General features: G+C 44.6%; 1 protein-coding gene across 11 annotated transcripts in view; it reads right to left on the reverse strand.

The window, feature by feature from the left end:
- WDFY4 (WDFY family member 4) overlaps nucleotides 1–26,149 on the reverse strand; it is a 320,292-nt gene that overhangs the window by 168,139 nt on the left and 126,004 nt on the right. For 10 of the 11 annotated variants that reach the window (XR_012133296.1, XM_073241220.1, XM_073241219.1 and 7 more), the window contains 11 exons: nucleotides 24,206–24,367; nucleotides 23,446–23,537; nucleotides 21,698–21,797; nucleotides 19,575–19,780; nucleotides 18,637–18,806; nucleotides 16,445–16,570; nucleotides 15,496–15,660; nucleotides 12,595–12,798; nucleotides 11,784–11,895; nucleotides 10,382–10,539; nucleotides 7,258–7,496 (listed from right to left, as the gene is read on the reverse strand). Coding sequence is in view for 9 of the 11 variants with exons in the window: in XM_073241220.1 (XP_073097321.1) it covers nucleotides 7,258–7,496; nucleotides 10,382–10,539; nucleotides 11,784–11,895; nucleotides 12,595–12,798; nucleotides 15,496–15,660; nucleotides 16,445–16,570; nucleotides 18,637–18,806; nucleotides 19,575–19,780; nucleotides 21,698–21,797; nucleotides 23,446–23,537; nucleotides 24,206–24,367 (1,734 nt within the window). In the remaining 2 variants the exon portion in view is untranslated. Of the gene's footprint in view, nucleotides 1–7,257; nucleotides 7,497–10,381; nucleotides 10,540–11,783; nucleotides 11,896–12,594; nucleotides 12,799–15,495; nucleotides 15,661–16,444; nucleotides 16,571–18,636; nucleotides 18,807–19,574; nucleotides 19,781–21,697; nucleotides 21,798–23,445; nucleotides 23,538–24,205; nucleotides 24,368–26,149 lie in introns of those variants that run through there. The other variant, XR_012133297.1, reaches the window with a different exon arrangement.

Consider the following 26,149-nt stretch of genomic DNA (forward strand, 5'->3'; position numbering starts at 1 on the left):
ATAAACATGCCAATGGAGATGCAGAGAAATATACAAGAGCTAAGGGATGAAGTCCGGAGGGAGATTACAGATGCCTGGAAACAGATTACAGAAGTGAAACAAACTCTGGAAGGTTTTATCAGCAGAATGGATAAGATGCAAGAGGCCATTGATGGAATAGAAACCAGAGAACAGGAACGCATAGAAGCTGACATAGAGAGAGATAAAAGGATCTCCAGGAATGAAACAATATTAAGAGAACTGTGTGACCAATCCAAAAGGAACAATATCTGTATTATAGGGGTACCAGAAGAAGAAGAGAGAGAAAAAGGGATAGAAAGTGCCTTTGAAGAAATAATTGCTGAAAACTTCCACAAACTGGGGGAGGAAATAATCGAAAAGACCACAGAAATACACAGAACTCCCAACAGAAAGGACCCAAGAAAGACAACACCAAGACACATAATAATTAAAATGGCAAAGATCAAGGACCAGGAAAGAGTTTCAAAGGCAGCTAGAGAGAAAAAGGTCACCTATAAAGGAAAGCCCATCAGGCTATCATCAGACTTCTCGACAGAAACCTTACAGGCCAGAAGAGAATGGCATGATATATTTAATGCAATGAAACAGAAGGGCCTTGAACCAAGGATACTGTATCCAGCATGATTATCATTTTAATATGATGGAGGGATTAAACAATTCCCAGACAAGCAAAAGTTGAGGGAATTTGCCTCCCAAAAACCACCTCTACAGGGTATTTTAGAGGGACTGTTCTTAGCAGCTCAATAAGTGAGCTAGGTTGGGCAGTGAGATACTGAAGAGGCTAGCCTTGAACCTTTGGTGGCCAAGAGTCTGGAGCCTGCAATGGCAATAGGTACATATCTTTCAATAGTCACCCTAAATGTAAATGGACTGAATGCACCAATCAAAAGACACAGAGTAATACAGTGGATAAAAAAGCAAGACCCATCTAAATGTTGCTTACAAGAAACTCACCTCAAACCCAAAGACATGCACAGACCAAAAGTCAAGGGATGAAAAAATATATTTCAGACAAACAACACAGATAAGAAAGCAGGAGTTGCAGCACTAATATCAGACAAAATAGACTTCAAAACAAAGAAAGTAACAAGAGATAAAGAAGGACATTACATAATGATAAAGGGCTCAGTCCAACAAGAGGATATAACCATTCTAAATATATATGCACCCAACACAGGAGCACAAGCATATGTGAAACAAATACTAACAGAACTTAAGGGGAAAATAGACTGCAATGCATTCATTTTAGGAGACGTCAACATGCCACTCACCCCAAAGGATAGATCCACTGGGCAGAAAATAAGTAAGAACACAGAGGCCCTGATCAACACAGTAGAACAGATGGACCTAATAGACACCTATAGAACTCTACATCCAAAAGCAACAGGATATACATTCTTCTCAAGTGCACATGGAACAGTCTCCAGAATAGACCACATACTAGCTCACAAAAAGAGCCTCAGTAAATTCCAAAATATTGAAATAATACCAACCAACTTTTCAGACCACACAGGTATGAAACTAGAAATAAATTCTACAAAGAAAACAAAAAGGATCACAAACACATGGAGGCTTAACAACATGCTCCTAAATAATCAATGGATCAACGAACAAAATAAAATAGAGATCAAGGAATATATGGAAACAAATGGCAACAACAACACAAAGCCCCAACTTCTGTGGGACGCAGTGAAAGCAGTCTTAAGAATAAAGTATATAGCGATCCAGGCACACTTGATGAAGGAAGAACAATCCCAAATGAATAGTCTAACATCACAATTATCGAAACTGGAAAAAGAAGAACAAATGAGGCCTAAAGTCAGCAGAAGGAGGGACATAATAAAGATCAGAGAAGAAATAAACAAAATTGAGAAGAATAAAACAATAGCAAAAATCAATGAAACCAAGAGCTGATTCTTTGAGAAAATAAACAAAATAGATAAGCTGCTAGCCAAACTTATTAAGAGAAAAAGAGAATCAACACAAATCAACATAATCAGAAATAAGAATGGAAAATTCACAACAGACTCCACAGAAATACAAAGAATTATTAAAGACTACTATGAAAACCTATATGCCAACAAGCTGGAAAACCTAGAAGAAATGGACAACTTCCTAGAAAAATACAACCTTCCGAAACTGACCAAGGAAGAAACACAAAAGATAAACAAACCAATTACGAGCAAAGAAATTGAAACGGTAATCAAAAAACTACCCAAGAACAAAACCCCCGGGCCAGACAGATTTACCTCGGAATTTTATCAGACACACAGAGAAGACATAATACTCATTCTCCTTAAAGTTTTCCAAAAAATAGAAGAGGAGGGAATACTCCCAAACTCATTCTATGAAGCCAACATCACACTAATACCAAAACCAGGCAAAGACCCCACCAAAAAAGAAAATTACAGACCAATATCCCTGATGAATGTAGATGCAAAAATACTCAATAAAATATTAGCAAACCGAATTCAAAAATATATCAAAAGGATCATACACCAAGACCAAGTGGGATTCATCCCAGGGATACAAGGATGGTACAACATTCGAAAATCCATCAACATCATCCACCACATCAACAAAAAGAAAGACAAAAACCACATGATCATCTCCATAGATGCTGAAAACGCATTTGACAAAATTCAACATCCATTCATGATAAAAACTCTCATCAAAATGGGTATAGAGGGCAAGTACCTCAACATAATAAAGGCCATATATGATAAACCCGCAGCCAACATTATACTGAAGAGCGAGAAGCTGAAAGCTTTTCCTCTGAGATCAGGAACAAGACAGGGATGCCCACTCTTCCCACTGTTATTTAACATAGTACTGGAGGTCCTAGCCATGGCAATTAGACAAAACAAAGAAATACAAGGAATCCAGATGGGTAAAGAAGAAGTTAAACCGTCACTATTTGCAGATGACATGATATTGTACATAAAAAACCCTAAAGACTCCACTCCAAAACTACTAGAACTGATATCGGAATACAGCAAAGTTTCAGGATACAAAATTAACACACAGAAATCTGTGGCTTTCCTATACACTAACAATGAAACAATAGAAAGAGAAATCAGGAAAACAACTCCATTCACAATTGCATCAAAAAGAATAAAATACCTAGGAATAAACCTAACCAAAGAAGTGAAAGACCCATATCCTGAAAACTACAAGTCACTCTTAAGAGAAATTCAAGGGGACACTAACAAATGAAAACTCATCCCATGCTCGTGGCTAGGAAGAATTAATATTGTCAAAATGGCCATCATGCCCAAAGCAATATACAGATTTGATATATATAACCTTTCAAATTACCAGCAACATTCTTCAATGAACTGAAACAAATAGTTCAAAAATTCATATGGAAACACCAAAGACCCCAAATATCCAAAGCAATCCTGAGAAAGAAGAATAAAGTAGGGGGGATCTCACTCCCCAACTTCAAGCTCTACTACAAAGCCATAGTAATCAAGACAATCTGGTACTGGCACAAGAACAGAGCCACAGACCAGTGGAACAGAACAGAGACTCCATACATTAACCCAAACATATATGGTCAATTAATATTTGATAAAGGAGCCATGGACATACAATGGCAAAATGACAGTCTCTTCAACAGATGGTGCTGGCAAAACTGGACAGCTACATGTAAGAGAATGAAACTGGATCACTGTCTAACCCCATACACAAAAGTGAATTCAAAATGGATCAAAGACCTGAATGTAAGTCATGAAACCATAAAACTCTTAGAAAAAAACATGGGCAAAAACCTCTTAGACATAAACATGAGTGATCTCTTCTTGAACATATCTCCCCGGGCAAGGAAAACAACAGCAAAAATGAACAAGTGGGACTATATTAAGCTGAAAAGCTTCTGTACAGCAAAAGACACCATCAATAGAACAAAAAGGAACCCTACAGTATGGGAGAATATATTTGTAAATGACAGATCTGATAAAGGCTTGACATCCAAAATATATAAAGAGCTCACCCATCTCAACAAACAAAAAACAAATAATCCAATTAAAAAATGGGCAGAGGAACTGAACAGACAGTTCTCCAAAAAAGAAATACAGGTGGCCAACAGACACATGAAAAGATGCTCCACATTGCTAATTATCAGAGAAATGCAAATTAAAACCACAATGAGGTATCACCTCACACCAGTAAGGATGGCTACCATCCAAAAGACAAACAACAACAAATGTTGGCAAGGTTGTGGAGAAAGGAGAACCCTCCTACACTGCTGGTGGGATGTAAATTAGTTCAACCATTGTGGAAAGCAATATGGAGGTTCCTCAAAATGCTCAAAATAGACTTACCATTTGACCCAGGAATTCCACTTCTAGGAATTTACCCTAAGAATGCAGCACTCCAGTTTGAAAAAGACAGATGCACCCCTCTGTTTATTGCAGCACTATTTACAATAGCCAAGAATTGGAAGCAACCTAAGTGTCCATCAGTAGATGAATGGATAAAGAAGATGTGGTACATATACACAATGGAGTATTATTCAGCCATAAGAAGAAAACATATCCTACCATTTGCAACAACATGGATGGAGCTAGAGGGTATTATGCTCAGTGAAATAAGCCAAGCGGAGAAAGAGAAATACCAAATGATTTCACTCATCTGTGGAGTATAAGAACAAAGGAAAAACTGAAGGAACAAAACAGCAGCAGAATCACAGAACCCAAGAATGGACTAACAGGTACGAAAGGGAAAGGGACTGGGGAGGATGAGTGGGTAGGGAGGGATAAGGGGGGGGAAGAAAGTGGGTATTATGATTAGTATCCATAATGGGGGGGGTGGGAGAAAGGGGAGGGCTGTACAACACAGAGAAGACAAGTAGTGATTATACAACATTTTGCTATGCTGATGGACGGTGACTGTAGGGGGGTTTGTTGGGGGGGACCTGGTATAGGGGAGAGCCTAGTAAACATAATGTTCTTCATGTAACTGTAGATTAATGATAACAAAAAAATGTAAGAAAGAAAGAAAGAAAAGGGGGATTACTCCCTGATAGGATAAAACTAACTGAAAATCAACGATTAATGCATGCTTTAAATATCCTTAATTTTGATCATTTAAAGGGTGTCAGATGATCAGCTATGGAAGTACATTTTTCTGATAATATTCCTTTCTCTTAAAAAAAATCAGCTCCTGTTTGGTGATCTCCAATAAGTTCTTCACAATGGTATAAAGGGCATATCAAAGTGTGAGCAAAGGGTTTGTTTGTGTTTATACAGAGGATCAAAGCCTAATTTGGCTACCCAGATAACGAATTAAGATATGATATGAAGAAGAACTTCCAACATCAACATTCTCTGGAAGAGTCATTCCAGAAGATGATCATCAAAAAACTTCAACAAACATCCTGGTGCTGTTGCAGTTGTAGCTGCATTCATCCCACCGGTTCCTGGACTTGCCATTGGAATGAAGGAGATATCTAAGCTGGCCTGTGCATACAGTAAAACAACAAATTTGACTGGATCTATACTGTTGGAATTCAACCAAGAACTAGGAGAATTGCAAGATGCAGCTCTCCAAGATCTTGCGACTATAGATGATCTACTGTTAAAAGAACATATGGGATGTGAACAGTTCCCAGGAATGTGTTGTTTTAATTTGTCTGATTTTTCTCAAAATATTCAAATTCAGTTAGACAATATCCATCATATCATTGGTAAGTTTTCACAAATGCCTAGGGTGCCTAACTGGTTTTCTTGGTTTCACTGGATATGGCTGGTAATTGTAGGTCTGCTTTGGTTATGTAGCTGTATTCTTATTATGTTAATATGTGCACGCAATTTAATTAGTAATTTAAAACCTATACACGCTTATGTTACACTACAAGAAGATATGTCAAAGGAATAATCAATCTTCCCATCTTTTCTTCAGTCTGCTACTTCTATAGCTTCTCTTCTTCCTTCATAATTACAACCTCTAAGTAGAATTCGTGCCTCATATAGAAATTACCGAGTATCATAATTCTTCCAAGTGGTAAAGATACCTCAAGACAAATGCTGGGCATAGAAGCCACAGGGCATAAATCTGCAAAAAAGTAAAGAGCTAACCTTTTCGAACAATATTGCTTCTCTTTCACTTACCAACTTTATATTTCCCTGTATGGCCCCGGAAGATGACTGGTTAGCCAGAGACGGGTAAGATTCCTCAAGGGAGGAACAACCTAAGACAGGCACAGTCTCAGGGGGACCATCAGATGAGAAATTGGGGGTCAACAGAGGTGAGGCTCAGAACCTCACCCCCCCTGTTTGAGAGAAATCTTCTGCATCTGTGGATGTTTTGTTGCCCTTGTCTAGCTTGGATTAATACTTAGTCTATAGGCACACACCTGATCATCTACATTTGCTCTCTTACAGCACTAAACTATGTTTTCTACCTTTATCTTGCATCTACCTACCACTTCAGCATTTTATTTAAAAATAATAATAATAATAATAATAATAATAATAATAATAATAATAAGGGAGAAATGTGGGATTCACATATAAATCAAGTATAAAAATCAAACGAATAATCATAATTGACCTGATTGTTTATAGTTCATGATGCGTGATCAAAACTGAAAGTTTCTGTGATATGACTGCCCTTGCACCGTTCACCATGTAAGAACTTATTCACTATGTAAGAACTTGTTCACCATAGAAAAACTTGTTTGTTATGCTTCAGAAGATTGGAGACTGTTGAGAATTAGGCTTGCGGTTGATTAATGATTGTGCCTTGAGTCCCCTATACAGAATTTTATTGTTGTTAACAACCATATGATCAATAAATATGAGAGATGCCCTCTCAAAAAAAAAAAACGATTCTTAGGTTGCATGATATACATTCCTAGGATGCATGTTATACATTTTTCTGTTCTAAGACTGCATGTAACAAATGTTAACATTTGTAAAATCTGGCTGCATTATAGAAATCAATGTGTTTATTTAATGTTGCAGTTTTCTGCCCCCAAAATTAAATCAATTCTCTTACAACCTGAAAACTGTGGAACTGAAGTAAATTGTTATTTCTTGATGCTTCAAGCTGCTCAGTCACATGAACAGGCTTGAGGATGACTTATTATATTATCACACACTGCACATAATTTGGACAACCAGGTAAACAAAAGGACTATGTCATTTACATCGACTCAATCAAGTGCTCCTCCAAAGCTTTCTTCTCTGCATTGACCCCCGGCTCGCAAGGAAGCAAGGGGGCAGCTCTTACCTTCTCGAACTGAGCAGCAGAAGACAATGCATGAAGCACAGGAGGAAGCTGACATTGGGATTGTAGGTGGCCAGGATGACATCCCAGTGCTCCTGCACAAAGCTCAGGACACTGAGAAGGCCGAGGCATTCAGAAAGCGACTGCTGCGGCTTGGAGAGGCAATGAAGAATGACTCTATTTAAACTGCTGTATAAAGCACTGGTGATGGTGTCCTTTTGAGAAGAGGCATTCTCGATGACCTGTGCCATAAATAAACACACGCACACAAACGGACACACACACACACACACACACACACACACACACACACACACACACATACTTGTGAGCACTTTGTGAGTTTAGACACTGACCCAGTTAAATTTGAAAATGATACAATCTCAGATTCTTTTCTGTATTATAAAAGTGACATCTAAATTCAAAAAGAACCACTTTCCTCTACCTTTGAGCTTCTATTTAAGTGCATGATTACTAAAGGCAATTTGAACTTCAGGAATTATCAAGACCTTGTGTTTTAAAAAATTTAGTTTACCATAGTCATATGGAAAATAGATCTGGGGACCCGAGACTTCTGAAATACTGGTAACAAGTTGACATTCAATGTGTAAGAACATGCCATTAATACTGTTTAATTTTTAATATGTGTTATTAGCTACTAGTAATAGTTATGTATAGAGTGGTTACAACATTCCAGGTTTCATGCTAAGCATTTTTGCAAAGATTTGCATATATTTATATATATTGCCTCTTTTAAATATTATAACCACATCATAAAGTGGTGGCATTAAGTTTGTCCTACCTCAAAAGGGATAAGGAGGCTGAGGGACAGAGAGGTTAAGTGGTCAGCAAAGGTCAAAGCCCCAACAGACATACTCTGAACCACCATATCATCTGAGGGAGACAGGGATCCAGTGAATTTTAGTGCATGAGAAACTTAGGAGAAGGCAGAGGGTCCTGCCTTGTAGCCTTAACACTGACTGCTCTACCATCTGCTTGGCTTCATTGCTTCATTGCAACTCGTAGGTTAGTCCTGGAGATCTAACACAGTACAGAATGAGTGTAGACAACAGTCCTGTATCATAAACTTCAAACTTGTTGAAAGACCAGATCTAATTGATCCCACCACAAAAATAAAAGATAATTATTTTCCTGATAGAGGTGTTAGCTAACACCAGGGTGGTAATCATATTACAATATATAAATGTATAAAATCAACACATTGTACACCTCAAATTTATACAGTGCATGTCAATTATATCTCAATTATTTAAAAAATTGAAAAATATTTAAAAGAAAAGAATCCATAGAACAGAAGTTACATGCAAAATTTTTCAGTCTACTTGATAGGTTTCTTAGAATTTCATAGGTAATGTAAGTGTTTATACAATGAAGTTAAGTTTTTATTTAAATCTGCTGGAATTTGGGAGTCATATTTTTTTCATCCTTCTGTTCTGCTCCTAAGTGGGTCAGACCTTTCAAACTGAGGTTAAGGGTTGTGAGAGTCCCAGGCAATGAGCAGGAGAGAAGGATGGTGGATGTGGGCAGAACTGAGAGTCCTGGGGACTGGCAACCACACCCCCGCCCCACTCCAAAGACACGCTAGCCCCAGTGGTACCCACCTTTTGGTATTAGCTCTGAGAATTTCCCTTCCCTACTTGGAGCTGCCAAGAATGACACATTTGTATCCTCCCAAAATGCATATGCTGAAACCTGCATTCCCCACTGCGATGGTTTAGAGGTAGAGTCTCCCCCATCCATGAGAAGATGGAGCCCTCGTGATAGGATCAGTTTACTTAAGGAAGACACAGCGAGAGCTTGCTTCCTCTTCCTCTCCACTATGTGGAGATGGCAGCCAACTGCAGACCAGCAAGAGAGCCCTGACTGGACACCAGATCTGCTATGACCTTGATCTTAGACTTCCCACCCTCTAGAACTGCGAGAAATAAATGTTTGTGAAGTCATTCAGTCTAGAGTATTAGAGCAGCCCAAACTCACTAAGGGTGGGGCTCAGCAGTGGCTCTCATTCTCAGTCTAACTTACTGAGAGCCTAATTGCAGTCCCACTAGAGCCGACAAGGTATTTCTCCCTCTTGCAGTTACTTTTGAAGGTGCATCTGAATGCATTCCTTTCAGGCTTGCCTGGAACCGTGCACCAGTCAGACTGGCTATCACTCTAGGTATGGTGCCTAGGTCCGATCCTGGGGTCTCTGGGTGGCCCACACAGCACTGGGAGCGCTGATGTCACCCTCCTTAAGAGGAAGAAGAGTGGCTTTCCCAGGGTCTTAGGCAAAGGATGCACCAAGAGCTGCTGGCAGGAGTTGCTGGAGGCAGATTTCTCCTCAGACAAAGTGCCCCCTGACAATCACAGGTGTCTAATGGCTGGAACTGCCTTGGACCATAGTGAGCTCCTCATACAGGGAGGGTCCAAGGAAAAAGCGAATGGCCACTTATAGGGAAAGGTTTCCAGAATGAAATGGGGGGCAAGGAGTGGTGAAAGGATTTAACTCAGAACTTTGAGAGTGTGTGATTCTGTGTGTGTGTGCACACATGCCCAATAAACAATATGTACACATGTACACACACATACTTACGTCTAAGGGTGTACCTATAGGCATGAATTTTCATGTATGGGCATTTATGTAGATCTATCTGTAGAGAAAGAACACACGCAAGAAGAACAGGACTAGGTAAAAATAAACTTCCAGCCTCAACTTCAGGAAGACCTCAATATGACAGATGGAGGTAGACATTAAAGGGGAAAATAAAATAGGCCTTTTGGAGATAAAAACCCTTTTGATCCTTTGTTGATAAGGAATAACAATAATTAAGATTAAAACAGCAATCACAAAAAATACCCAAAGTGGGGGTATAGAGTCTAGGAGGGGACAGAGCTCAGGGACCAGCACAGGGGCTGCAGCTCCCAGTCACTGAGACGGGTCTCAGGTGTCCTGAGGTGAGAGCCTTGCAGGATGCTCAACAGCCACCATGTGTTACTGGGGCCATAAAGGGCCTCTGTCTTCCACCCATCTCAGATTCTATGTCCAGAAAGTTGGCAGCATATCATACAAACACTGGGTGGGTCAGCAGTAACTTCCTTGCCACCATGGCCAGCCCAGGATTCTTACCAACATGATGTGCTCTGTGATGAAGAGAAGGATGTGTCTGGGGTCTGCTGAGAACATCCCACTGTACAATTTCTCCACCAGCTTCTGGGTGAAGTGGGAAATGTTTGTGAGTGAAGGAGCAGTAGCAGCTTCTGCCGTCAGCTGAGGCTCTTTACTGCCTGGGGGAAGTTAGGGCAGTGAGGAGACAGACCAAGTTTGAGAAAACATCAGAGTTTCTTCCTTCTTCCACAGCAGTCTCCGAGACCCTCATGGTAATCACCCACACCTTACACAACCTGTGTGCCCCACTGGAACCCTCTGTACACCTTACCTCTCAGAAGATGGAGTCTTATACACAGTATATGCCCAATAACACACATTATTTCAAAGTAAATGGATCTTAATCTAGTCAGTGATAGAAATAGAATGGAGAGAAAGCAAGTAAGGGGCATTTCTTCCAGTGGCCATTTGTAAAGAGGATAGAGGAGAATTTAAGGCTTAAGGTAAATGGGAAGGCCATATTAGTGACCCAAGGCTCTGCTTCTATGTGGGGCAAAGAATTAAGCTGTAATTGCACTCATCTGTCCACTCACCAACACAGCAGGCACTGTGCTCAGATGGGGATGCGATAACCTCAGCTAATCGCTACAACAACCCTCCAAGTTAGCCACCACTGTCCTCGTGCTCATACCCAGGCACCTTCCCAGTCACACCACCCTCTGGTGACAGAGCCAAGAGCAGACCTGGGACTCCCAAGTTCATGCTTTTCACCACTCTAAACCACTACACTGCAGACTCTCCCCAGGAAAGACCAAACATCAGGACTTCCATGTCATGGGGCAAGGAGGAGTCCGCAAGATGAGTCCTATCACTAAGGATTCTGTGGCTCAGAAACCACAGAGAGGACTTCCGTTGAATACTGTCGGGAAGGAACTAAGTATTCTGAAGGAAGCATCAACATGAACCTCTTAGGGGCAACAGCAGCATCTTCATTTAGGTTCATTCATTTAAGAAACATTTGCTGTACCCAGGCATGGGTGCAAAGGATAAGACAGAGCCAAGAAGATAAGACTAAGCAGAAGAATGCTAAATCCAGTTGATATCCTGACTTCCCTCATGGGGAGAGCACAATTCTATTGAAGCTAGAGGAGAACTGTTTTTAGCACAGAGGACAGAAGGACGTTCTGTCTCCAAAGACAGAGGCAGGGGTGTCATGGAACGTAGCAAGCATGCCTCACCTGGACAGGGTCAGCAAGCTCTTGCTGTGGATTCATGGAGGCACGGCCACACAGGCTGTGGGCCATGCTTCAGTCAGTCCTGCTCTAGGGGGCTGGGTCAGTGACTGGTGCATGTGCTGGCTGTCCTGCTCGGCTGTCGGTAGCTTCGCGTCATAAACAGTGAGAAACAAGACACCCTCACTCACCTCTAAGCATGAGCATGTTGCCTCTGCTCAAGTGAAATATTTCCATGGTGGAAAGCAGAACCTCAGACTGGAAGTCTCGCTTCTGTTGGCTGGTAGCATTGTCTGGAGAAGCCTAGAAGACACCCGGGACTAATACAGGAGCCCCACGGCCACCACACCCACACAGTGCTCTCCAGGCCCCCTTGCCTGGCGGGTACATTAATGCCACAGCTGCCAAGAGCATGGGCTGCCAACAGTTCACAGCTGCCCTTCTCCAGGGTATTGCCCACTAATAAGCAAGCTGTCTCACCCAGGAGGAGATTCACACTTCCCAAGGGGAGAAATCAAGTTGTGGGGGAGGGGCTCACAGCCAATGACCACCTGGCAGGTCCCTCAAGGTGGGGCTAATTCTGGGACGTGGATAGCACACCAGTGCTCCCCTTGGTGTGAGGCTGTGACAGAGACCATTTCCTGGCTATCTTCTCCCTCATCCCCTTCCTGCTTCCCTTGAAAGCTCTGCCCCCAGTAAATCATTTTCACAAAAACCCTGCCTCAGACTCTGCTTCTAGGGACCTAGCCAAGACCTGCCGACACCCATCTAATCACTCCCTGGTTGGTGAGCTCCCTGCTCTGCCCGGGCCTGCTGGTCCCAGAAAACTCCCTCCCACCATCTAACAGCAGTCCCAGGACACATTCCAAGCCCAGCCAGCTGGTCCCGGCAGGCCTGCGTGAGCTCTCACACTCTTCCCCAGACACACCTGCCCTTGTGGTGCTCACACCTTCCCAGCCGGCACCCACAGCCCACAGCCCAACAGTACCCTTCCCAGCGCACCTCCAGAAGCACCTCGAGGGGCAGCCACTGCTTGGGGTGTGGGGCCACAAGCAAGAGCTCCCTCAGGAGCAGCTGCATGAACTCCTTCAGATGCTTCCGGGTAGGATGTGACCTGGCAGGAGCCTGTAGACCCTCCGCAGGGCCGCCATCTTCAGCTGTAGCCCCAGGGCTATCGCCATCCTGTGCAGACTCAGTCACGGTTCCCTATAGACAGGGAACCCCAGTGAGAAGCCAGCAATGCCTCAAAAAGCCTTCACATATACCTCTGAGGTGGGCATGGGTGGGATCTCATCAAACCCATTAACACGTAAGGGAACTGAGGCTCCAAGGAGGCTGGCAGCATGTCCAGAGTCTCGTGGCTCAGAAAATGGTCCACTGGGGTCTCCAAATCCGAGATAGGTGGGGGTCATGGAACGAAGCTGATCATGGAACAAGAAAGCCTGCAGTGCTCAGCGATGAAGCCCAGAAAGTGTCCTGGACAAGCTGCCTCTCTCCTCAGAGCCACAGCTCCCCATCAGTCACATGGTGACAATAAAAAGGGTCTCACAAAGATGAGGGAGGATGCAATGGGAGAAGAGTGCACATGGCGAGACCTGGCCCCGACACAAGGTCCCGAAAGCCACCTCTGCACTTACGGTGGAGCCCTCACCTTTCCTGCCTGCCAGGCTCTGCTGATGGTGACAGGACCCTCAGGTGAAAGCGAAGTGGGACTTCAGGGAGTCCTGGCGACCAAGCCCCTGTGGCACGTTGGCTGTCACTTTCTCATTTTATATTTTTAAAAATATGGGGAGATAAATGAGATAGGCTTATTAGCCCACATATGTCCAGGAGGGCACAGAGATGCAGGGAGGCCAAATGACATGGCCAAGGACACCCAGCTGGAGACTCCTGGCTCCCATGAGCTTTGCGTGCGCATTCATCTGTTGGCACCTCCTTTTGCCCATTCATAAAATTAATGCAGCTATTCTTAATTAAGCCATAAAATGAATTTAATGGCACCTAGGGAGGTGGTGACTGCATTAATTAGCTCCGTGCAGCCTTGACTGGAAAGATGCCATGTAAATTCACAGCAAATCGAAGGGTTTTGGCCATTGGCCTTCTGCATGAAAAGGATCTGTCATGTTTTCTGTGCAACAAAGGCCTTTTGAAGCTGACTGGGAGCTGGGACAAGGCAAGGAGGTGTGGGGATTAGTGCTCTGGAGCTGGATCCAGGAGCCCTCAAACAGGGCCTGTCTTATCCATGTTCTGCTGGGGAGGTGACTTTGGGCCAGGCCCTCCCTCAAGGCAGAAACCATTGAGGGTGGGGAGGAAGAGCCCTGGGTCAGAGTGTGCTTGGTGGCTGCTGGTGGGCAGCCAGCTGGAACCCCGACTCAGCAGGTGACCAGCCTGGCCCAGGGGTGTAGGGACTGAGGCGGTGATCTGGGCTCAGAATGTCAGGCCATGGACTCCAGGGCCCAGCCCCCTCCTGATGGCCCACTCTTTAGGGGGGCTTTTGTCCTTGCCCCTGCCTGACCTCTGTATGGGGATCCCATGCTCTGCCCCACAGGTGCCACCTCGGCTCTTTATTGCATGTTTTCCTACTCTTACTTTTCTTGTTTCTTACTTCAGTTGCCACTAACCCATCAGACCATTTTCTAGTCTTTTATTACAACTAATTACTTTTAACTTTTATTTGGCCATTTCATTTTACTTCAAACTGACTAGATGGAAAGAACATGGGCTTTGGGGTAAGGGAATGAGGTTTAAATCTTGTGTCTTTCACTTACTAATCACATAAACAGTGGCACATTTCATTCTCTCAACCATTTTGTGAGATGGACCTTGTCACCCCCACTAAACCTGGAGGAAGCTGGTCAGCACCGCTTCCCCACTCGGAATCTCCCTTTCCCTTTACTACCACTGCCTGGGAAGGGGGCCTGTTAGGGTACCAGACTCAGGATAGCTGCAGGTGTTCAGTAGATGGAGGCTGTCAGCATGAATACAATTATAGAATAGATGAACTAAAAAAGCAAGTTTCTTCACTCATTTGGTCATTAGCAAGTAACTGCAGAGCTAACGCGACATGCTTACTGTGCTTGGCATGGTTTCTAAAACCTCTGCCTACCATGGTCTACCTGTCTAACATCTTCCTTCCACTGAAGCTATCGATCTGCCAACAGGCACTGCTAGCTCACTCCCCCTGTCTGGGCGCCAGCTTCCTACTCCACCAAGGTGGGGGGTGTCGAGCGGATTTCTCCCCTTCCTTCTCCTACCCCTGCCCTTCACACCTGTCCTTGCTGGCACCTCAGGTCCCAGATGCTCTTAGCTCCCTGAGTCTCCTTGGCCTGCTGGACTGGCTCTAGGTCTCATACTCACACCTCTTCCCAAGCCCTTTCTCTGCCTCCACACCCACACCTTGCCCTGAAGATCCAGTCTGTCTCTCTGCTCCCACAGCCCTGCTCATCTCATCTAAGATCAGCAGACCCTCTGACTGAAGGGATTTCTGAGTCGTGGCTGCAAACAGGACAAGTGTCTTGAGAATAAAAGACAGGATGGTCTTCCAGTTCTGCCCTGCACCTGTCTGATGCATTGGCCATAGGTTTCCTGGGATGGAATTTGTTGTTTCGCATTATCAGTTTGTGGATATTCCATAAAGCACTGGATTCAATTCACCATCAGATTTCTCATCACTGAGATTCCTAACAACTCAAAAAAGTGTTGAATCTTAGAGCTGAAAATTACCACACGATGCATTTCAGTCAAGAAAAGGAATATTACCCAAGTTTTTTACTTGATGTTTCAGCCAAGTTGCCTTAAAATATATTTAATTTGGGGGGACAGGGAGGAATTTTGCCCTTTGCTCTTGAAGGACGACGATGCATACCCCTGCTCTTATTCAGTCGGGGCAATGGTGTGTCCTACCTTGTGCATTCCCACAGGGAAGGTGACTGTGGCCAAGGTCTGGAGGAACTCTGGGGCCCGCCAGGCTGGATCCTGGGGGTAGGTTCTGTGCACAAGGCCGAGGAACTGCAGCATGCTGATGGGGAAAGTCCTCTCCCAGGGGCCATCTTCAGGACTTGTAGGGGGCTGAAAGCACACTTTATGAGAGGCAGTGCAGGGGAGCATGACTGGGGGTGCACAGGAGCCAAAGAGCTTGAAATCTAGGGACAAGACCTCCTTTCTGGGACTCTCAACAGGACACTCTATTGCACAACACTGGAGACTATGGGATCCTGGGCATTAGTTGCAGAAGGGCAATATGTGCTGGCATCATTCTAAGAGCTTCACACATATTCTTCTTCCTGCATCATAACAACCCACTGAGATAGATTCTACCTTTAGCCCTGTTTCACAGGGGACAGACAGAGGCACAGAGAGGTTAAGTAGCTTGCCAAAGGTCACCAGTGGATCCAGGAACTGAACCCTAGCAGTCTGGCTATAAAGTCTGGCTGCCTTCCCCATACTGCCTCCATGTGATTAGATGGCTTCTGTGTTCAAGGAACTTGCTTATCAGGGTTGATTCTTGCCAGCCTTGCCTGGCCCAGAGCTAATGCTCCCAGCTATAGTCCCTACCCTGGCTGATACTTGGACCAGCCCTGTCAGAGGTTGATAGAGCTTGAGGCGCCTCTTCTGCTTCAGTCAGGGGTTGCAAAAGGATTGTACTGTGCAGAGCTGATACCCAGTACACTGCAGGGATCTGGTACCTGTTTGCCTCCATTACCATAACTCACCATCAGACACATGGTTGATCCCCCATTTCTGCTACACACTAGGGTCCCACCAGCTTCCTGGAGCCAGCAGTGCCCAACCACTCTGTCTGGAGACTGACTGTCATCCCCGTGTGTCCAGGACAGTGAGGAATGGGTCTCACCTGGCTCATGGTGGCTTTCAGCATTTCCAGGAGCAGCAAGGCCCCTTCAGAGCACAGCCCAGCCCGGAGGACTTCTTCCCTGTGGTGCTTCTGCAAAAGCCACTGAAGCATGGCATCCAGGCTGTCCTGAAAGGGGAGGCAAGGCTGTGCAGAGGCCTGCAGCTACACACCATGGGCTTGGCTCTCCAGCCAGTACATCATGTTCCCAGGTGGCCCCAGTGGGAAAGGCAAGATGGCCCAGGAGCTGTCCTGGCAACCGGCTTTATGGGGAAATTCAGCCTCCTTGATGATACATCAGGGAAAGTCATGCCTCCAAGAGGGTGCTGAAGACCCTCTAGCAACTTCTCTCCAGTTTACTTCTTTTGGTCTGACATCACAAATACTCAGTGTTGCAATCAAGTTTAGTGAAGTGTGAGATTATAGAAGTTGTAGGATGAATTGAAGGGCTTTGGAGAAAAGTGCAGAGTAAGGTGGAGAGAGCATGGGGTTGGCAAGCAGGATGCTCTGACTTTGCCTCTTTAAAAGCTGGCCTGATGCAAGCTATTCAGCATTTTGGCAGTTCAGCTTCCCTCTCTGTGAAATGAAAATTACATTATCTACCCCATGGGATTATTATAGATATCAAGCAAAATAAAATATGTAAAACATCTATGACAGGTCCTCACACTCAGCAGATGTTTGTTTCCTGCAATACTTTCTTGGAGAAATAAAAAGATGGGGCTTCAATGAATTTAGCATGGCATAAGTAAGAACTTTATTTTAAAGTGTGCTCTATAATGCTATTAGCATAGATCAAGATTTAGGTAAGTTAAATATAAGAGTGCACAAGAAAAGTGAACTTTTTAGACTTCTATTTGCAAAGCCATGCCACTCCATCCCATCCCCCATCTCAATTCAGTGCAGTTTAACTCAACTGAAGACCCAGGAACAATTTCTGAGTCTGCTACTTGTCAGGTGCCTAGCAAGGTGGGTAAGAGGTGGGGTCTGTTCTTGAGGAGCTCAGTATCTAAGGAGAATGGCAAACACACCACTGTGTTAGGGCCACCTAAGGGGAAGGCATGCTAAGACACAAAGGAGGGAAATGTTCCCTCTGCCCAGTGGATCTAAGCAGGAGGTGGCATCTGAGGGAGGACCAGGCATGTGAGGGTGGAAGAAGAGCTCAATGCAGCACGAGGCTGGGAAGCACAAAGCAGCTGGTCTTGTCGAGGAGGTGACTCAGGCTCCCAGCACGAAGGGCAGGTGAATGAGGAGATGCGCTGGGGTCAGTCACCCAATCACAAAGGATCTTGATGGCGACTATGGAGTCTGAACTTGATCCTGCAGGAATGGGAGCCAATGAAGCCTTGGATTTGGGGTGAGTGAATGAGTGAGTGACCAAATAGATGGTGAGAAGGTACATACAGTGCATGTAGGCTCCTTTTTGGAGAAATTTGGCCAAGGAAGGACAGGAGAGTGATAATGGGACACGGCTGGTCCAGAGTGTGAATCAAGGGGGCAGCTTCTGGTTTGGGAGGGACATACCTTATTGCATTATTAGTCTGTGAGGGAAGAATGGTGAAAAGGAGATGCTGAGAATACAGAAGAGAGAAGGGCTAACAGGGCAGGGTCACTCAGGAAGAGCTGCAGGAATCCAGCTCGGCCTTGAGCAGCTGCCCTTTGCCAGGAACAATAAGAGAAGGTGATGAAGAGGGTCCTGGAGTAAACAGGTGGCAGAGGGCAGGGTCTCAAGACAGTGGTCCCCTTAGGGGTGCCTCCACTCCCGGTGCAAGGTAAGTCATCTGAGCAGAGGGTGCCTGGGGGGCAGAAGACTCAAGAGCTATACTAGAATACAGGGAAAGAGCAGGGGCATTACTAAGGTAAAGGAACATGATTTTCTGAAGGTGTAAACTAAGGCTTTAAGTCTGTGCTGGCAGCAATTTGCCTCCCCATGACACCCCACCTGTGCCCAGGACAAAGATTTAAAAGTGGGACTGATAAAAATGGAGACCTGCTGGGAGGGATGATGGGAGGCAGAGGCAGTCGAGGTCTTTGAAGAGCTAGCCACAGTGAGGGAAGTGGGTCAAAACATAATACAAGTTGGAAAAATGGAGGGAGGTAAAGGAGGACAGGCTGAGGCAACCAGACGGTCTTGATCACATGGGCTTAGTAAACCAAATGTGTCATTCCTCCCCAGGGGCACCCCAAGAACCTACTTTGGGCCTGTCCATCAGCTCTGTTAGTGGCGTCTGAAGGAAGAAGGTGGACACGATGAGGTAGACTTCTGGAATATGAACATGGTGGGCCAGAAAGTCCTTCAAGACCCGGAATCCAGGAAGCAGGCAGGAGTTCTGGTCAGGCATGGGAGGCTGGCTCTTCAGGTTATCTATTGATCAGGTGGAAGGGGCACAAAATCCAACTGAGAACAATTGTTATTGCTTCTGGTCAAGGTGGGGATTGGACACATGAAGGATTCCCTGCCATCTACCCATCCCACAGAAATGCTGCAAAGCAATACAGGTCAGACATACATACCCACAAGAAAGTGCTGAACATGAATTCCTTTCCCCATTCCTCACATTCATACATTCATTCATTTAAAAATGGATGCTTATTTAGTGCCTACCATCTCAGAGGTAACAAGGCAACTTTGCATTAAGCACTAAGAACTTAGCCCCAGCCCCTCACCAAGTACTTACAGTGTCGTGGGAGGGGCAGGCATTAAGGAATGAAATACCCAAATAAAGGTATGCTTGTGAATTGTGATAAGTACTATGAAGAAAAGCAGTAGAGGCAAAGAGAGTATAACAGGGGTTCCCTAATGCAGGAGGGCCTCCTCCCCTGAGAGAGCGGCATTTGAGCTGAGACCTGAAGGATGGAGCCACAGAAGCCAGGAGAGCCGCACTGGTGTTGTGGGTTGGGAGAAACATCCCAGGAAGAGGATCAGAGCTAAGGAGGCTTCCAAGAATGGAAAGAAGCCCCTAGGGTCTAAAGAGCAGTGAGGTCATAGGGGGATCCTGAAAAGGAAGTCAGAGGGGGCTGGGGCCGGTCAAGGGCCAGGGGTCAAATTGATCCTATTGCACAGAACTGTGAAGGTCCCAATGGGGGAGGAGTCTTACAAGCACTCTGCCCCCTGGAGACGCCGCACACTCACCCATCACAATGTCCACACCCTCGGAGCTGCGTTCTACCCAGGATCCTGCAGACAGGCCTTCTTTAAATCTCCCTCGGAGGGAGGGGCTTGACAAAAAGTGCAGCAGCAGCTTCAATCCCAACACAGTGGTGCTAGGATGCAGGTGGCCCTGGACAAATAGCAGGAACCAGTCAGGCCCCAGGTTCAGAAACATCTCTTCCTTTGTCCTGAAGGGGCCAATAAATGCAATAAGTTATCTCTCAGTCCATGAGCAAATGACATGTCCAGAAAACATAAATAATGTTCACCCTCACCAGTCACCTATGAAAGGCAAATTAAGGTTAACATCTGGACACCACTCAGCAGAGTGCATCTTACACTGTAGAAGAATGGTAAAGTAAAAGGCGGCAAGGTTGCTGTGAAATGGATGAATTTGTCCAGTAATGGCTGAAGTGTAAATTAGCCAAAACTTTTCAAGGCAATTGGCAACTATGCATCAATAGATATAAAAATGTATGGGCCCCTCCATAGCCCTACTCCACTAATACTCATACTTAACAGTGACTAGCCACCTATCTAATTACATCAGCATAGTCCTAAAACTCATAATGGATATTTAATGCCCTCTTTAAATACATTGGTTAAAAAACTTTAATGGAATATTACAATATTTATGCATCTATGTTGGTTTAGGCAAAAAAAGTATATGTTTAACTGTCACTTTCAAAAATGAATTTTAAATGGGTGAGTCTGGAGAACAGAGACTCGCTAGAGGGACCTGGACAGCAGTGAAGTAGGCAGCCAGTCCTCAGGGGCAGTGACTCAGGCAAGGAGAGCCTCCTGAGGGCCAGGGAAAGTGCATCTTTGCTGGGCATTGTTTGCAGCACCAGCTGCCAGACTGGGCATGGTGAGGGTGTGACTGGACTGGGTGTCAGAAGACTGTCCTCTCTTCTGCCCAGCCTCTGTTTATATAACTGGATGACTTTGTCAGCTCTTGATGAGCTCTGGTCACTCTCCTTGATGATGAAGGTGAGGATGATGGAGATGATAAGGAGAACGGTGATGATGGTGGTGCTGGTGCTGGTGGTGATGACAGTAACCATTAGCTGAGGGAGTATGTATAGCATCCCAGGTCCCATGCTCAGGGCTGTCCACATAATAATTTCCAAGTATGGGCAGGTACTATTTTTAGTTTCACATGGATGAGTAGAAGTGAGGCATATAGGGCTTAAGGAACCTCCCTAAGATCTCAGGGAGCAGAGCTGGGATTTGAACCCACAAGGTCTAGACATCGAAACCTTGGTGCTTAAGCAGTATACTATATTCCCTTTCCAAAAATGACAAAGGAAGGGACTGGACTAGTTCCTTTCCAAGGCATCTTCCAGTTCTACCATGTTTTGATTGTAGAATGTAAAGACTTTTAAAACACTGTTTTACTGAGGGGTGACTCCCACCCTACTCTTTCCTCCCCCAAACACACACAGACTAAAATGTCACCTCAGCAAAAGCAACACTCTGGACAGACTTGCTGAGCGTAACCCACTCAGAGCAAGGAAGTGTCTGGCACACAGTAGGTGCTCAACAAATGGCTGCTGACTGAAGGACTGAAGAGTTAGAGATAAAGCAGGCATCAGCAAGAGAGAGCTAATGGCACTTATAGTTACACATTGTTTTGAAAGCTAACTGAAGGCAGATACTGCTTTTTTCGACTTGGAAAAAAAAACTAAATAACCAACAGCACAAAAGAAAAGAATTTGGCAAGCCTTTCTCTTGATAGATGGTATTTAGGCTAACCATTTCTCCATTCTATTGTTTGCCAAGTACAGGACGTCAATATCAGTGATTGTCACAACTGCCAAAACAATAACAATTACACTATAACAGTGGTGACAAAAGGAGTTTATTGTAATTATACCAAATCTGTTTTGAGTTACTCATGCCCATTAAACACTTGCATCAGAATATCTTAAGGCAAGGTTTGCTTTATTGGGTGCAGAGAATGTAATTTGCTTTCTGACTAGTGCAGGGAACACATTGCAGAAAACCAACTTGGAAATGCTAAACTTTTCATTAAGAAAAGGTTTTAATACCGTACCCTGTGTGAGGGAACCTCGTGCCAAATCACTCTTCCTGGAGCTACTTACTCAGAGGACAGATGAAGTTGGGAGGAAGATATTACACTGAGCAGCATCTCCAGCAACTGGTTTCTGAGCCAGATTGTCCTTCCAGATGTTTGGCTTCCAGCTACAAAAAAGAAAATTCAGATTTGAGAGAAAACGGATGTAAAGAGACATAATGTTTGCTGCAGTAAACAATCATATTCACCAAATGCTTAGTTCACGGGGAATCTGGTACGGATGAGATTTGAAATTCTGGCATCCAATTCTAGACTTCTATGCAACGCTTAAACAGAATTCAGGAAATGTTCCTAAAGTTCCCTTTAAATAGAGATGTTTTTATATTCCTTATGCCCAGAAAAACTTTAAAATGATAAGGTCCAATTTACCTTCCAGTAGAGGAATTATTTAACTTATCATAGGCTGCAACATTTCTTGAGCACCTCTATGTGTTATCAAAGACATTACACAAAGCACTGAGAACAGAGCGATGAAGATTATGGTCCTTAATCTAGGTTCCTACTCTCAGTTTGCTTCCAGGCTAGGCATTTGCCATGTAGATATTGCACTAAAAATAAGAGCTTGAATTGTAGAATTCAGAATGCAGGCCATTTAAGAAGCAGTTGGCTAAATAAACTCACAGAATGGCCCATTCCCTTGATTGGCCAGTTATTTTACAACCAATTGGAGCACAGCCACCATACTGAAGAAACAGGACTGACAAGGCAGCTTGGGGAAGTGGAGTCAGTATTTCCTTCTAGTTGGATTCTGGCTCCATCTCTTATCAAATTCCAAAACTCTCTGAGCCTCATTCCTCATCTGCAAAATGGGAATAGTAATTCCTACTTCTCAGGCTTGATTGGAGGAAAAGAGGCTTTTAGATTAACACTGCCTAAGAGAATCTTTTGCTATGATAAGAATGCTCTATATCTGCCCTGCCCAATGCAGTAACCACCAGCCTCACATGATTATCAAGTTATACTTCATGTGGCTAGCGTGTCTGAAGAACTGAATTTTTAATTGCATTTAATTTAAATTAAATAGAATTGAAATTGAAATGGCCACATGAAGCTAGAGACTCCCATCTTGGACAGTGCAGATCTGGAGGACCCAGGACAAAGCCATCAGTAATTGTTCCTTTCACACCTGCCCTAGCAGAGGGAATACAGAACACTATGTAGGTGCTGTCCTCCCTCTGGTTGGGAAGAGAAAAAGATGCAAAGAACCAAAACAAATCACAAAACCAGGCACTAGAGAAAGTCTAAGGGCTTTAGGAGCACAAAAGAGGTGACTCAACCTGGCTTGGTAGGACAGCAAATGGCTAATCTAGTCAGGTGAGCTAGGGCATTGGGGGACAGGGGAGGCATTCCTGCCAAGCAACAGCACATACATGTAAAGCATGGATGGAGGACAGGCCATCACACATTAGATTATGCAAGTGCTTCAGAGTGCTGAAGTCAGGGTTGGTCAGGGGAGCAAGGGTGGGAGAGATTCAACCAGGAAGGAAGGCAGGAGATGCAGCAGGAAGGATCCCACCTGCTGGTCTTCAGGAAACTGAGTTTTATCCTAGAAGCCTTGGAACATTCCATATAATTTGATTTGATATGTGAACCTATGCATAAAATAATGACCTCACAAGCCACTACTTAGGAACAACAGCCCAGATGGAGGTCTCTTCTCCCTCCTTTGCCTCAGTTCTTCCTTCTGCAAAATGGCCCCAGAGCATGTGGCCCTCAGACTGCCTTCAGGCTGGTGTCAGGGAAAGGTCTTCTCACCAGGCACAGAGGGGTCCAGGGCTCCGTCCACACAGATCTGCCTCTCATTCACTGATGAAGGCTTCAGGGTATACACAACAAACAGCCCGATTCTTAATGCAGAGAAAGAAGAATACACTCAGTGGTAAGCTCAGCCTTTGCTGAACATACATGACAGTTGTCTATACAGGTCCAAATGTAACTTCAAGGGAGTGTTTAAGGGGAATCACATCATTCTACAATCAAAGCAATATTTCCAGAGACTTTTAAAAATGTCAGGATTCATCAGAGTAGTTAACTCTAGCTCTACCAGATCAATAGAACAGACAATGATGAGGACAGAAAAGGCTAAATATCACAGCAGCTGGGAGTATCTTTTGGGAAGTCTGCAAAAAGCAGACATGTTAGAACATCAGCTGGTTGATCTGTGAGCATCAACTGTGCTCATGGAAATTCTTGAATTCTTGGCATAGTAGCTATGTCCAAGCACCAGTGAACAAGGACCACACAGCCCTGCTGGGGAGTCTATCAGATCCACTCCTTTGTCAACTCATCCCAGAACAGAAGCCCCTAAAAACGCACATGTGCTGGGGAGTCTGTCAGATCCACTCCTTTGTCAACTCATCTCTGAACAGAAGCCCCTAAAAAGTTCCCAAGAAATGGAACCTGCCATGACTTTGATGGTAGTAATGCTGGGTTAAATGTGGTCATGAGACAGTGAGGGCCTATATTCTCTTGTTAGATAGTACCAAGTGTCAGCCCCTCCCCCTTGGCACAGTACCTGAGAAAGTCCTGGATGCTGAAGTGGCCCCTCAGCTGACAGCCCAGAATGGCAATAATGGTGGGGATCTTGCAGGGGGTGAGGCCCGGCTCATTGAAAAGGAAGACGAGTTTGGGTATAAGTTCTGCCTGGTGAGCAACTTCAGCATTCCGGGGTCCTTCCCTGGTGAGTCCAGGAGAGAGGCAGTAAAAGCTTTTACTGGAATGAACCAAAGTTGCTGTATTTCTGCTAAAAAGGTTTCCCAATCCAGGCTTGCTTCATGGCCCTCTGATTCCAGTGCTTTCTTGGCAACTCATCAAAATGCTGTCAGACACCCATCGAATATGTGTCTGCCAAGTGCTAGAGCAGCTCAGGGATGAGCCTTCCCTCCCTACCCGCTCTCCCCCGGAAACTGCCTTCAAAGACAACCCCCAATTATTGATTTTTAAATTCCAAGCCTCAGGGAAAACTAATGCTGGTCTCAGAAAACTCAGAACAAAGCCAGCAGATGCGTGTGAGACCGCAGAGCACTTCCCAACAGCCAGAAGCATGGGGCCCACGTTGAGCCTGTCTGGGTGTGTTGCTCTTCCTGCTTGCCCCAAACCGCAAAGTGGATGAACACACTGCTGAGAGTAAAAGGGGTGAAAGAATTCAAGCATCCACATCCCCCTCCTCAGGATAATCACAAGTCCAATTTCTAGTAAATTCTATGCCCCTAAACAAAACAGCTCCCAGGGTAAATGCCCATCTCTTAGAAAACAATAGGTACAGAAAGGGGAAAGTGATGGGAAAAAAAGGCAGAGGAGGGTGAATTGGGATGGATTGTTCTTCTTGAACTGTTCTTGCCAGTATAAATATGTTAAATTCTCCCAAGCTCCACATTTTGATATACTGGTTTGATACACCAAACCAGTTCCGTGTGCAATTTGTATTCATGGACTCAATAGGGAAGGTGTGTACTTATCCACCTATAAGTACCCACTGTCTTTGGGACTCTTTCCTATCCCAGTGCGGAGCACCTGCTTTCCTGTATTCCTTCTCCACAGGACTGTGTCTTGTTCTTCTTTGAACTTCCAGCACAAAGAACTGGGTGTGAAATAGAATGCATTTGCCCTTATTCTGGTCACATTCTGATCTGTTCCCCTGGTTTTCTTTAGGAACAACCTCTTTCTAATTCCCCTCTACCTTCTCCAGAGGTCACACTAGGGCCTGGCTACCTGACCCAAGATGGCCCAGTGAGACTCCATCCTGTTGCTGGGACTGCCAAGAAAGAGAAATCCTTTCTGCTGAGTGAGGGTATGTTGTGAGGAGCTGTCCAGCAGCCATTCTTACTGACTATGCAAATGAAGCCAGCCTGGAAAAATCATACACAAGATTGGTGACAGATCTCAGATAAAGTGATGTGAGAACCATCCAGCCACATATGAAGATTTGTCCATTCAAATGCAAGAGTCAATAAATTCCCTCTTTCTCCTCCTTTCTTTCTCCCCATAGCCACCTTCCTCTTTCCTCCCTTTCTTCCCTCCCTAAGTTGGTTTGAGTTCTATATCTGTCACTTGAAACCTGAAAAATCCCTGAGTAACTAAAAAAGCAACTTGGAGAAGTCACTTAGAGGAAGCAGGAGGCAAATGGGACCCTGAGAAGTGTTTTCCTTTTCTGACCACAGTTACTGAGCCCCTGAGAAGGTGTTAATTTCCAGAGCTAGTAAGACCCCTCCCAAGACCCCAAATCACCAGCAGAGAAAGACTTCTCCCATGTATGCGACCCATATGAGAAGGACATTGCTATAGACTGAATGTTTGTATCCCCAAAATCCATATGATGGAAGCTCCATGGGGTGGTATCTGTAGGAGATATCTTTGGGAGTCAATTAGCACCCTTATGAAAGAGATGCCAGGGTTCCCTTACTACACCCACTGGATGAAATCGTAGTGAGAATGATCTATAGCCATCTATAAACCAGTT

The sequence above is a fragment of the Manis javanica genome, chromosome 7, assembly GCF_040802235.1.
Source record: "Manis javanica isolate MJ-LG chromosome 7, MJ_LKY, whole genome shotgun sequence".
NCBI classification, from domain to species: domain Eukaryota; kingdom Metazoa; phylum Chordata; class Mammalia; order Pholidota; family Manidae; genus Manis; species Manis javanica.